The following is a 14,110-nucleotide window of genomic DNA, read 5'->3' on the forward strand; positions in this document are numbered from 1 at the left end:
ATAAGGTGTTATAACAGTAAGGAAGACATACTTTACAAGAAAAAAACAAACAATTGGTTCAGCTTAGTAGTGCACAATATATCGGCCGCCGATATAATATCGGCCGATATGGTCATTTTTTACACATCGGTATCGTTCCGATGTCAAAATAGGGCCGATGTGAACAGGCTGATAATCATTCCTGTGTATTTGATGTGTGAAGTTGAAGATTAAGTTGACGATGCTGACTCGCGATCTTCGCAGTAGTAAACGCGCCAGAGAGAAATGCACATTTCATACGGATGACATAAGCAGAGTAAAAGTACACATTTCAAGCTTTCTATATATGTTTCAGGTCTGTGAGGCAAGTAGGCTACCGTATACGCTGAGTTTCGGTTAATTTATGACACAAGCACGGTTCACGCGCCGCGCCTCCGTGTCGTGATTAAATATTTTCTACAATATTTAGGCTACTTCTTATTTATTAAATCCAGACAATTGGTTGATGAAACATTGATTAAAATGAAGATACAATTAATACAAAACAAATTAAAAATTTAAAGACAGGCTTTGTGCTTTCTGTTTGAGGATATTTTAATTGTTAGTTTTCTCTGTGAAATAAATTTTTAAATAAATGCGACTTGTATATTATATTATATAAGTTGCTCTGGACTATAAGTCGCATTTATTTAGAAATTTATTTCACAGAGAAAACTAACAATTAAAATGTTCTACCAGTTCTCTGTTACGAACGTGAGCGCTCTGTGTATGATCAGTCAAAAAATGTGTCATGAAGAGGAAAAAAACAATGTTTTTTTGTCTCTTCATGATGCATTTGTTTTTTTCCTCTTCATGACGCATTTTTTGACTGATCGTTTTTCAGCGACTCAGCGAGATTTTTTTCAGCAAGATATTCGAATACGTTGCTTGATATTTGATACACGTTCGAATTAGATTTTTCTCAAAAGTGACAGCCCTAGCAGGCAGAATGTAGTTATATGGTCGTAATAGGAATTGCAAAGAACAGCAGTCGTCTTGCCAAACAGTCCAGTTTGGCTCAATCCATATATTTGGAGGCGTAAATTCAATTTCCTATTCATTGCCTTTTCATCCTACACACTTGTATCCTTTATAAAAATGTATTTTTATATAAATATTAATTTTTTCTTCTGAAAATCTGATGACATATTTTACACACAGGTAAAGGTGCCCAATATCAGTCATTTCTGATAAAAAAAAAGTGTTTTGGAAAATAGCTCTTTATTTGATTATCATAAAAATATGTTTTCTATACAGAGATATCGACATCGGTAAATATCGGTATCGGCCATAACAGCAATATTAATATCGGTTATCGGTATCGGCCACAATTTTCACATTGGTTCATCACTAGTTCAGCTGTTCATGTGTTATATAATATAATTACAATGCACATATTTATATATTCTGTATATATTCAGTACATCAGACATTTTGACTTTCGTATTAGCGATCAATGCCAGTGGATAATCTTTAAACGTTAGCTTATAAACAAGATGCTTGATGTTTGTCTGATCATTATGTTTCTCACTGAATTGCACACATGTCCTGTTTTGATAGTTTCCCTGTGGCTCTGAGTGCACCAATCACGGCCTCTGTACGACTGATTCCTCTTCTCTTAAGTTCCTTTATGGAGCTCTCTAAATCATCCCCTACCTCCCTTAAGAGTCTGACTATATCTGAAATGAATTCAGCAGTCATGATGAAATCTTCACATAGAGACACTTCCGCTGAACCTGAATGCTCCACTTTCCCAACCATTTTCTGACTCACAATCTCCTGAATGTGTTTGGTGTCATTGATGAAGTGTGTCCCTCCATTTTCTTCCACCATCTTCTCTATTTTTCCGATCAGATCTTTGAACTGTGGGAAACTGGCAAACTCATTATCTAAACAGAAGAACCGGTTTCCACAGCTCTGTATGAGGGATTGAAGATCTGGATCACTTTCCTGTAGAAACTCTTCAATGGTTTTATTCTCCTTCTCTAACTGATCTTTATGGGTGAAGATGATCATGGTGTATTTTAGTATCTGTTCTCCGAACACTTCTTTGAGCTGCTGTATTGTGTTTTTCTCCTCTTCAGTGAATCGACCCACTCTAATCACGATAATGAAAGCGTGTGGTCCAGGAGAGGATAACATTATGCATTTCACTATTTCAGTTTTAATCTCATCTTCACTGAGTTTATTATCATAAAGTCCAGGAGTGTCGATCACCGAGATCTCTTTACCAAACCTCACTGTAGTTTCTGCCTGACACTGTTTCGTCACAGAGTCTGAAATGGCTGAAGATTTAAACAGGTTTCTGCCGATGATTGTGTTTCCAGTGGCACTTTTCCCACATCCAGTTTTTCCCAGCAGAACCAGTCTGATCTGGTCTTTCCTCACAGGAATCTGAATCTGATCTGGATCTTTTGATGAAACTACAACAGAAACATCAAACCACATCAATGCACTGCATAATTAAATCTCAGTATTGTTAATATGACGATGCTCTAAGCATGAGATATAATATAAGTGCCTTACACACTCAATTAATAATTTGCATGTACTGAATTAATTTTCAACAACAAATCATCTTACAGTTGATATCAATATACTCCTTGCTGTCACTCCTCCTCATTTGGTCCATGATAAATTTCCCTCCGTTCTTCATCATCATTCCTTTAATTTTCTGCAGTAGTTCTGGGACTTGATCACCATGTTTACTCCTGTTATTGAAACAGTGAAAGTTTCCTCCACATTCTGACACCAGTCGCTGGAGATCCTCATGATCTTGATGTTGTAGATATTCCTCAATGGTCTGCGGTTCATCCAGATCCTCCAGATCATCTCCACGTGTGAACAGAATCATGATGTACTTCTGAACTTCAGGACCTAATAAACGATTGATATAATCCAGGATCTCTTCCTCGTTTCCCACAGGTTTCTCTAGAGGAACGGTGAGCAGAACTGCACTGAGTCCTGATGAACATCGAGAGACCAGCTGATCCTTCATCTTCTCCAGCTTCTCTTTATACAGATCTGGATCCAGTAGATCTGGACAATCAATCACACACACCTGCTTCTCTCCGATCTGTGTTTTACCCTCACACACTTCAGCTTCATGTTTCTTCTTACGTTTGTGGATTTTAAACCTCTTTTCTCCCAGTATAGTGTTTCCGGAAGAGCTTTTCCCAGAACCCTTCCTGCCTATCAGAAGAACCCGGATCACTGGATCATCTGGGCTGGAGCTGATCTCCGACATCTCTGAAATAAAAATATTAAATAAGACATCAGGTCAGATTAGGGATGGGACGGGATGAAAATGTTATAGCAACATGTCTGGGCATGAACACATTTTTTTTTTTTTTTTCAGTTCTCCCGATCTAAACCAGTGCAATTACAGGAATGATAGTCAGGTGATTCAGAAAAAAATATGTATATCCTAAAGTGCAACAAATTAAATGTCCAGCAGAGCGCACCAGCATCATTAAAGCTTAGCCTTTTAAACGAGGCATTAGTCTAGCAATAAAATAATGATGTAATACATTAATATAGTTATGTACTTAAACTCAATGTGTTTTTTTCTGACCTTCACAGAGAAAAAATAATAATACTTTGGACCAACTTTTAAAAAAAAATATAAAATTATAATTCTGGTTTAGTTCAAATCTTATATTTTGATTTTGATAAAAATATTCCTATTCCAAAAAACAAAAACCTTTGTATAATGTAAACAGATGATTTATTATAAAGGCCATACCATAGTTAATCAATATATTTTCTTCAGACATCAACTAAAATGTTAATGTGGGTCAATGTATATTTTTTTTGTCTTTTTACAACTTAATTTCACAATAAACAAAATCAATTAGCTCGAATTTTCACTTTTGAAGAATTTTGTCAGTCCGTTTATTCTCAATTCTTCTGCAATCTGCTTTTAGTTAAACTGAACAACATGGTTTTCAATTAGACCAATATAATAATGCACTTTTAATAAATTACATGGTCTTTTCTATTTTTTTAAATGATTAAATGAGTACAATGATTAAATTATGCGATATTTTTTAATTAACTAACGATTAATGAAAATAATTAGTTAAACTATACTTTAGGTAAACATTATGGCTGTGTTTTATTTGTTATTGGCAACATTAGACTGATGAACCTGTTCTGCTTGTTTTTCAAGTCTGAAGGTGCGTTCACTGTGTCATGTTGTAAACAACTCTCGTCATGTTGTAAACTCTTTATTTCTAGTCATATTTGGCATGAAATAACTTTAAGACTAAGAACACATAACTGTAAGAAGGTTACATGAATATGAGACAGAACCTTTTCCCTACAAATGGAAGAAATTAATCAAAAACTACAACATCTCAGATAATCGTGGATTAAAATCTATTTGGCAACAACATCATATACATTGGTTGAGTCCGCTTACCTGTAGGTTCAGAAGGTACCTCTGCCATCTAGAAAGATCATAAGAATAATGCTTCAAATAAGTTTGAAACATGAATAAATCACACTCTTTAAATGAAACATGTCTAGAATTTGGTCAAAAGAAAAATGGAGAGAACAGCAGCAGTAAAGTTTAGATTTACTTTATAACGCTCCTCCCTGCGATCTCTTCTTGTTATACCGGTTACAGGAGTCGCCTGATTCTCCCACATCACTCAACAAACATGTTCACACACTGACATGTGACCCGCATGAGCTAATAATAACTACAACAGATTTATTCCAATCACAGTCACATGAACAGATTGAGAAAGCCTCTATGAAAGCGTTTTGAAGGGGTTTAAGATGATCAACACTCAGCAGCTGTTTGATTCTCACATGGAGAAACTAAGGTGAAAACAAAACGTGTCATACACTATCCAAACATTAAACCTCAATACACTAAAACACAGGGCCGTAACCACCACAGGCATTGAGGGGGACAATATCGGTAACAGTTTACAGTAAGGTTCATTATATAATGTATAACTAACATGAACTAACAATGAGCAATACATTTGTTACAGTATTTATTTTTCTTTGTTAATGTTTATGTTGCACACCTATTTTTCTGGTGGCACATATCATTTTTATTTCTGTCACACACTTCAAATCCAACAAAGACATCAATAAATTAGTTTCTATTTCAGTGTTGAAATAGCTGGCAGTTCTTCATGTGAAAAAGTGAAACGCTCTCTTTCAATAAACTCACATTACACATTTAGCTGTTATACAGTAGGCTATGGTCACAGAACATTAAAACCGTGTTTTCCACCAAATAACACATGAACATTTCAGTACTAAGCTTATAAAGCTCAATAAACATACTAACTCTAGACAGTAAACTCTCTTTACTAAAACATTGAGTGCACTGAAACTGAATTAATCTCTTTTAAAGATCTCTTATCTCTTACGCCCTGCGGCTCCCCACTGCCCCCTAGCGTCACCCGCCAGTATACGCAGGTTTAAGTGACGTTAACATAGACATCTACACTTAATAAATGGTAACCAACAGTACATAATAATAATAAACATATGAATAACAATACATAACAGTATTTGAATCTATATTAGTTAATAAGAATACAGCTGTTCATGTTAGTTCACAGTGCATTAACTAATGTTAACAAATGCAACCTTTGATTTTAATAACGTATTAGTGAATGTTGAAACTAATATTAACTAAGATGAATAAATTCTGAAGAAGTATTGTCCATTCTTAGTTTATGTTAACTAAGGTAGATAACTAATGTTAACCAATGAACCTTATAGTAAAGTGTCACCAATATTTCTTATATTATATACCGGTATCTCAGAGGTGGAGCTGGACATCATTTGGCTGGGCAATGAGCACTACTTGGGGAAATTATCAAATTACATTTGTGGCAAAATATACTGAGTGTAACGTTTCAAGAAACTATGCAGTGTATTAAAAAGGAAGATTTTACCTGCAATTGATCTTTTTCAGTTGCAAAGACATTTTTTTCAGTTTCAATTCATATTATAATTAGTTTCTTGAAAAGTTACGCTCAGTATACATAGGTGAGATTGGCAAAGAACAGAAAAGCAGGGAAATATACGGCAAAATATATAGAATATATAGATAGTTTCCTTTTGTTGAAAGCTTAGATAAAAGTTAAAAGCTATTATTTTGTATAGGTCCGCACCGTTATGAATGCCTGTGCGGCAATGTGACACAACCATAGACTATTATGGTTTATTTTAATATTCATAGTAGGCTAAACAGTCATATAATATTCTGATATAAGATATAAAGTGACCAGACGTCCAAAATCAAAATATGTGATGTAGGATATAAGGTATTTTATAAATCATCACACACTATAAATATGATAAAGAAGCAGAAACAGATAGTTGCAGTAAAGTAGGATATTTTAATAAGTTGAAGAAACGTGTGTGTATTACATTGCTTCCTGATATCACGTGCGCAAACACAAATAACCTATATTTATATAAAACAGATATATATATGTCCGGTCGAACAATGTTTTAATTAACTTCAGATTAGATTGTGTTGGTAATAGACACTTACCTAACGCTAAAAGTAAGTTTTGTGCCTCCAAACAAGTGCTGTCGGACTTCTTTCTGAGTGGAAAACACTTCTCATAGTGTCTAGAACACAACTGAATGCCTTTTCAATACTTGAAAAACCACAGGAAACTACTTTTAAAATCGAAATTACTTGATTTACAGCGGGTCTATTCGCACGTCTATTAATATAAACATTACCTGAGGTAATTTTCCCGGACCTTTTTACAGAAGGTAAAAGTCGCTGTAATCTTTACTGACATTGTCCGTAATGATTACTGAAATGGCACATTCGGACGGGTCTAAAATAACCGAGAAGCTCTTGTAATTATTACTTTACACCACCTCTCCATGAACACCGGCTGGTGCAGTAAACATAGCCTAGCTAACGTTAGCTGGCTACGATTTCATTACAGTAATATCAAAGATCCTTGCTCCTTCTCAATTATCTGGTAATATTCTATTCACCAAATACAACCAATAGTACGGTAATGTTCAAAGTAATCCCCCGGGCACTATTTGCGATGGTCCGTCGATTAGAACAGGAAAATGGTCCACAGTGCTCTGGCATCTTCACTGCTGCCATGCAACGAAACTAGGAGTACGACCGGTTTAAGATGGCGGCCGCATTTCTCAGTGCCCAGCGGCCAATAGGGCATCTAGTCTCTATATAATATCTATGGAAACAACGGCAACTTCTGCGGAAGACTGTATTCTCGTACTGGTTCGACTTTATTCTCGTACTGGTTCGACTTTAATCTCAAAATGCTAGATTTTTCTTTCTTTCTTTCTTTCTTTCTTTCTTTCTTTCTTTCTTTCTTTCTTTCTTTCTTTCTTTCTTTTCCGTTGTGGTTCAAGGCTTCCGTAGGCTATTCTGATCATGCTATGACATGTGCTCATTAGTGCAGCGGGCTCTAGAGGCAGTATTTTCTAACCATGTCGGGGGAGTTATATGCATATGTGGTTTAGAATAATGTCACTTGACAGGTAATGTAAGGGCTAGACTACAGAATTTATTATACTTGTCAAAACGAAAATAGGAACTCCACTATGTCTCTCTTTACATTTATTTTGTCCCGTTGTCGGCTTCAGCTAAGAAAAGAAATAGTTCGCCCCACACGTCCAAAATTCTTAGCACACTTTAGATAACCTTCCGCAACGAGTGCAGGCTCTTTGGTGGAGCTCTGCTTTGAAGGAAGTTCCATCGTGGCAAATGAATGGACTACTTGCGGAGTGACATGAAGACATGAATCAGAGGCACAAAAAACTTTGACAGCGGTGAGCGGTCATTATGTTTACCAATACCCGAACCGTGCTTTGAGCGCGACCCAAAAAAAAAAAAGGATTTGCATGATTTACGAGAGCATTATTTTCAGGTCGGAAAAGCCGGATTTCCGGATTTATCCAGAAGAATCACACCCCTGAGCCACGAATGTAATTCGATACTGTCGGACTCTGCTAGCTATCCTTCCTTCATTGCCATACGGAGAGGGCAAGTACACGACTGATGACATATTTGTCTATTGTTTGATTCTGTATGTGTATTCTTACCATTTTAAATTTCTGTTTCAAGGTCGGAAAAACAATCATTAATTATTTGGAGGATTCATTAATTAAAGTAATTAATAGCACAATTGCAAACAATAAATTTAATGGAAGTGGTTGCAACTTTAAATCTAATGGAAACAAAGAATTTTCAATATAACAATATAATAGCATGGAACACTTTTAAGAAAACAAATAAACCACAAAACAGTAATAAATCACACTCTTTATATCAAACATCAAGAGGAATCGGTCAGTGAAACCTGAGAGAACGGCAGGTGTAGCTTTTAGCTTTAGGAAGCGGAAGTGATGTCTCATCACTCCAACAATATTCTCAGGAAAGTATTAAGCAATAATGGGTCTTAACAATAGATCATTTTGTTTTAAATCTGAAATGAAAGTAGACATTATTGAGAGTGTTTGTTCTGCAACAGCAATGTCAAAGTCAGTTTCAATTCAATTCAGTTCAGTGTCAGATACTTTATTGGTGTGATTGTGTCTACAAACAATATTGGCAAATCATTACTTAACATACATGAAATATACAATATAACAACAACAAATATTAAAGCATTAGAAAAAGGTGTTAATCAATGACTAAAATAATATCCAAAACAATATGTCTGTAATGTAATGTATACTGTAAAATGGACATATCAAGACAAGAACAAAATCAGTATTTGGTTCCCTTTCAGTCGCTCGCGTTCGACATAACCCTTCAGGGAACGAGGGTTACATCAGTAACCGAGACGTTTTCTCCATCCCCTCATTATATTGTCTTGCAACACAAATCCAGAATCACTGCAAACATTTCAAAGAAAAAATAGTGAACTAGATACGATAGAAACATGAGCAAATATCTATAATTATCTCATTGAATGCTGTTCACTCAGATACACATTTGGAAACTCATTATGTTTTTCCACATTTAAGAATTATAGACTAAGAATAATAACTATAAATTGGAAAAATAGGAGTTAAATAGGTGAAATAAATCAAAGCGGTTATATTTTAGCTTCTTCGAAGTATCCTGCACTTTACAGAACTGTACAGTTTGCAATGTCTTCATGTCTCCACATGGGATGTTTTTTACTCAATATTGGAGCATGTTGAACACACACGACCGCTGCTTTTCTGTGATATTTGTTGTGCATTCATAAAAAAGTAGGAATAATAATAATGAAAAGTTTTAAGGACATATGTATGGTCAAACAAGCGTTCCCTCTTTTCGTCTACAGATGATCAGTCCATCCAAACACACACCCGTAAGAGAAGATCAAACTCGCTGTGTTCAGTGTAATACAGCACGATCACTGTGATCAGTGTGTGAGCCGCTGACTTTGACTTCTATTATAGTTTCTCTCCCTGTTTCATCAGGATTTTCCCTCCAATGCACTTTATATGTTTCGTCCATTATTTCCTCACTGATTTCCCTTTCTTCGAAGATCAGCCCAGAGTCTCTCTGAATATCTTCAATTTCCACTTTGTATTGTTTCAACAATAGTGCCAGGTCTTTCTCTGAGCTAGAACACCAGTTTGTAGAGTCCTCATTATCAATAAATAATTTTGATGTATGATCGTGTAAATAGATTTTTATAATTGTTTTCACATTGGTCTTGGGTAGTTCATTCTGGCTGTTTTTTTGACAATCATTTGCATTGGGCATTTTGTCTTTCTGGGGATATGTATCTTGTGCTAATGTCTTATTGGACATCTTATAGCATAATGGTTTTAGTACTTTCCCGTCCTCTTTCTCCACAATTATCACCTTGAACAAGTGAGTTGGCACTGCTTTCCCTCCCACAAACTCACTTGACTCTCTATCGCTTGATAGGTAAAGTGGTCCAGTGTACACATGGACGTTACGGACTCCTTCTGTCTTAGCTATTTCCCGACAATATTCCTCCAATTTATTCCACATGCCAGAGTTAAAGTCATGCTGCTGTGGTACAACATTGCTCAGCCAATAAGTGTCATCAAGGGCTTGCTGACACCATCTGTGATTGGCAGCCGCAGCGAGATGACCTCGGTTGAATCCCGTACCCTTATACGAGTTTGTAGATGGCTGGAAGAGTGGATGAACTGAAGCATCCTTTGTAAAGTGTTGACCCTCAGCAACATTATTATTAGCTAGAGTACTCTTGTTCAGTATCTCATACACCCATGCAGCATTCCTGGTTTGATTGTTATATAACGTAATGTAAAAATTCTTTTGGAGTATTTGAGTAGGTGAAGGAACTTTGTCTATTAATTTATATTCGTTAGTCTGAGGGCTTTCAATGATGTCCATTGCAACTGTTCCTGATCTATAGAATTCTTTGCCTTTAATCATCTCTGAGAATGGGATGCGTATGTAGACTGGTTCATTAGGATTAGCACTGGGATTATGAACTGGTTCATTAGGATTAGCACTGGGATTATGAACTGGTTCATTAGGATTAGCACTGGGATTTCCTCCAGACTGCTGTCTCTCCTTCTTCACATCAGACTGTGCTTCTCTTTCTCTCTCATCATAACCTCGACGTCTTTTCATCACCTGGAATAATATAGCAAGAGAGAAGCATTTTTTTCTTCCTTAGAATGTGTAAAAAAAAAATATATATATATATTTTTCTCCAAGCTCTGTTGATGAAGTCATCTGACCAGAAATCAGGCAGTGCTTCAGTAGTATCATAATACTTTTGATATTTCTTTGTAATATCTTTTCCATATTTTTTTAAATGAGAAAACTTTTTAAAATATGATGATATGTTCTCAACTACAGTATGCCACCTAGTGGGACATCCTTTTCTTCCTCTTTCTTGGAAGCATTTTTATCACTTCCAGAAGATTTAGGATTGGAGGATTTACTTTGGTTTTCACGCATCTTAGCACAGATGTAGAGTTAAAACACAAGGTCTTCAAGGCCAGGATAAAATAATGTGTGCTTTTGAAAAAAAAAACAAAAAAAAAACTTTGTTTCAAAATTCTCCTCAATTTCAAGAGTTAATTTCATTCAGAAGAAAGGGAAATATTTACTCACGTCAACAGTCTGTAATCTGTCAGATAAACAGAAACTTCTGCTGCTCTGATTTCACTTCAGTTCTTCTGTCCTACACAAACACAGACACAAACTTATTATGTATTAAAGCAGAGCAACTTTAAAACTTGTTATTAAGACCAAAGCAGTTACTGAAAGGGCCACCATGAATATTATTTTGTGTACAGTTACCTTCCACATTATCACCAGTGTTTAGTAAAGTCAGCTTTATTCATAATGGGCCCTATAATACACTCGGCTCAATGCAGCTCCAGGCAAGTGTGTTTCAGCCCGACGCAGTTTTCATTTTCACGTCCTGCGCCACGCTGTTTAAATAGCAAATGCATTTGTGCCTGTCTGCGCCCATCCTTTGTAATTGAAAAGGTTTAATGACATGTATGGTTATGGGATAATGCGATGATGTGTTGTGCGTGACTCTTTAGCTCCGCCGATGAAACGCCTCCAGGAGCGGGGCTGTTTCAGAAAGATTCTTTTATAAATCTGATACAACTAAAGACTCTTCGAAGATAGGAATGAGGCAATACTACTCTATACTCAAGATTAACATGAGCTTGGCAGAAACTGTGTCATGTGCCCTTTATGGATTTGCAATGATTAAAGACATGTAGGCCTATATTTGACATTAAATGCCCATGCCTTCATGTCTTTAAGTAGGCTATTATAGATATATACATAGATGTCGTCTTGGCTACGGTTTCGTTCCAATGAACTGCAGTAGCCAAGGCGAAATCTATGTATATATCTATACCCGCCCGCGCCGTCAGATCATTTGGACGTGTGCTGTTTTCAAGAGATAACAACGATATAAATACTGTTCGTTTTCTCACACAAACCGCTCGTTTCGTGTAAATATACAATAAAGGATCCCATTTAATTTCTGACTTTTATTTTACAAAAAAAATTCAAAACACTTTTTCATCTTAATAAAGCATTGTCTTTCCTACAGTATACTCAAACAACAAAGTTTAATTTACAACCCACAGATGACAAAATTACCCTGTAACTACATTGCACAAGAACATTTTTTGCCAGAAATGTGATAAAAAACTTTTATATACAACAGATGTACAATAATATATTATATTATTAACTATATTAACAGAAGAGGTACCATTTTTAAAATAATTACATTATAAATAATTTGCTTGTATATCTGGTTGTACCCCTTTATCACCCAAAACTTAACATATTGTTCCCTTGTACCTACACGGAGGTACACTATAATTACAGAAACATACACCGTAATTTCGGTTTACTTACGAAGTTCTTTGCAGGTTGTATATTTGCTTGTTACCCCTTTATTACCCAAAACTTAACATATTGTTCCCTTATACCTACACGGAAGTACACTATAATTACAGAAACGTACACCGTAATTTCGGTTTACTTACGCAGTTGTTTGCGGGTCGTAATATAAAGTGTTACCACATTATGAATAACGAAAGAAAAAAAATTCTCTAGGCTCTGTTCTGGGAATGTTCCAACAAAACATTCCCAGAATGCACATGATTCAACACAGGTTTTAGGAAAAGTGCAATAACAAATTAATTAAAGTTAAATTAAAACTCAAATTAAAACCTGAGAAAATGTGTGTTCCAAACAGCAAAACTGAGTTTTTCAGCTGGATAGTAAAACAGATGTCTTGTTTTCTTGAATTCCTTTGCTGTGTTCCTATGACACTAACACTGAGGGCTTAAAAAAGTGTACTCATATAACGTAAGATGCACGTCATCCAATCAGGATCTGCATCTTACTGAAATGCCAGATGTCTGCTCTCTCTTTTCAGTAAATCACATGACTTATACCACAGGAAAAATACCACAGTATGGGTCTGGGTGGGAGAGTGGGAGGCAGGATTGTGACTGTTGTGGTGAGATCTGGTATTACTCTCACTTTCCTGATTAACCCCTAGTATCAATGTGTCTAGGTGATCTTTTGCTGTCAGGTCAGAATAGGAATTATTCCCTCACTTGCTTGTTGTAATTTATACCAGTAAATCTAGGTGTAGTCCCTATACTCCCAGGGAACAATAATAATCATTACTTTCTAGACATATGAATGAAGTTCATGCTTACCTTCCAGCAGAATCACTCCTAGAACCCTTGTTATCTTTGGTTATAAAAGGATTAATATATTGCTCTGTCTTTTGTTAATAGAACTGTTTTTAATAGCTGAAGTAAGACTTAACAGTGATTGTCTTTAGAAATAAAAATTTATTTATACAAAAGATTAAAACACTGGTAGTACAAAAATTTATACTTGTAGCAAATCAAAAAGTAAATGTTACAGGATATAAAACTTCAGCTTATTCAATCTCAACAGGGCAGTCCTGTAGGAGTGAATATTACAAAGACTAATTACCTTATCAGCAGTTCAAGCAATTAGAGTAAATATTAACTTGTTCTCATCTGAGGTTTTACAAATTACAGAAATACAGCAGAGCAGTTCAAACCAAAAGAAATTTAGCTAGAACTAAACTAGAAGAGATTTAATTTCTCTCTAGGGATGCAATCGACATCAAAATAAAAAATGCAGCAACTCAACAGTCAAAATGCAGTTATATTTATACGGAACTGAGTTACATTGTTCCTATGCAGTTTCTTGGTTTTTTTTCCAGAGGAACTAAAGCATGTGACATCAACCTTCTTCTGATGTCGACATTGTTCCCCATATATGGGCATTATTGTGTCCTTTCCATCCTCTGCGCTTTGGGCATCTGTGTAAGTGTGTGCGTGCATATGTATCTGGAAGTGTTTGTAGGTTCATAATATCTATTAAAATTCACATATTCCACTACACTGTAGAAAATAACATGAATGTCTTATTTGATCTTGAGATGTCTCAAGACACATAATCTATGTATACAAACCAGATGACTGTTGGATGTTCATTAAATGCATGGTTTGTCATTGTTATACATAACTGTACTGTATTGTCAATTTGGCACTGATTTGATGCTATGGGAAGGATGTGCTACTC

The 14,110-nt window shown here is 35.6% G+C and overlaps 2 protein-coding genes across 3 annotated transcripts; both read right to left on the reverse strand.

Moving 5' to 3' along the window:
• Positions 1 to 1,150: 1,150 nt before the first annotated feature.
• Positions 1,151 to 4,653, reverse strand: LOC311286094 (GTPase IMAP family member 8-like). Its single transcript, XM_084402133.1, has 3 exons — positions 4,442 to 4,653; positions 2,602 to 3,267; positions 1,151 to 2,441 (listed from the first exon to the last, which is right to left on the reverse strand). Exons 1-3 carry the CDS (start codon positions 4,467 to 4,469, stop codon positions 1,546 to 1,548), a joined length of 1,590 nt encoding a protein of 529 aa, XP_084258259.1. The 5' UTR covers positions 4,470 to 4,653; the 3' UTR covers positions 1,151 to 1,545.
• A 4,482-nt stretch (positions 4,654 to 9,135) lies between these two features.
• On the reverse strand, positions 9,136 to 13,257 carry LOC311276108 (uncharacterized protein). 2 transcript variants are annotated; one of them, XM_084385616.1, is made up of 3 exons: positions 13,207 to 13,257; positions 11,114 to 11,183; positions 9,136 to 10,627 (listed from the first exon to the last, which is right to left on the reverse strand). In XM_084385616.1, the coding sequence occupies exon 3, from the start codon at positions 10,622 to 10,624 to the stop codon at positions 9,383 to 9,385; it is 1,242 nt and encodes a 413-aa protein (XP_084241742.1). In that variant the 5' UTR covers positions 10,625 to 10,627; positions 11,114 to 11,183; positions 13,207 to 13,257; the 3' UTR covers positions 9,136 to 9,382. The 2 variants fall into 2 exon arrangements, with proteins under 2 accessions (XP_084241742.1, XP_084241741.1); XM_084385615.1 differs by having other exon boundaries at positions 11,110 to 11,183.
• Between the last annotated feature and the right edge of the window lie 853 nt (positions 13,258 to 14,110).

Source organism: Rutilus rutilus (genome assembly GCF_951802725.1).
Source record: "Rutilus rutilus genome assembly, chromosome: 1".
NCBI lineage: Eukaryota > Metazoa > Chordata > Actinopteri > Cypriniformes > Leuciscidae > Rutilus > Rutilus rutilus.

Bases quoted from the DNA above. Each gene is read 5' to 3' on its own strand.
- LOC311276108 (XM_084385616.1), bottom strand. From the start codon at position 10,624: ATGAAAAGACGTCGAGGTTATGATGAGAGAGAAAGAGAAGCACAGTCT.
- LOC311286094 (XM_084402133.1), bottom strand. From the start codon at position 4,469: ATGGCAGAGGTACCTTCTGAACCTACAG. The intron at 3,268-4,441 runs GTAAGCGGACTC...TTTTTATTTCAG, and splicing joins GGTACCTTCTGAACCTACAG to AGATGTCGGAGATCAGCTCC. The intron at 2,442-2,601 runs GTAAGATGATTT...TTTCTGTTGTAG, and splicing joins GGAGTATATTGATATCAACT to TTTCATCAAAAGATCCAGAT.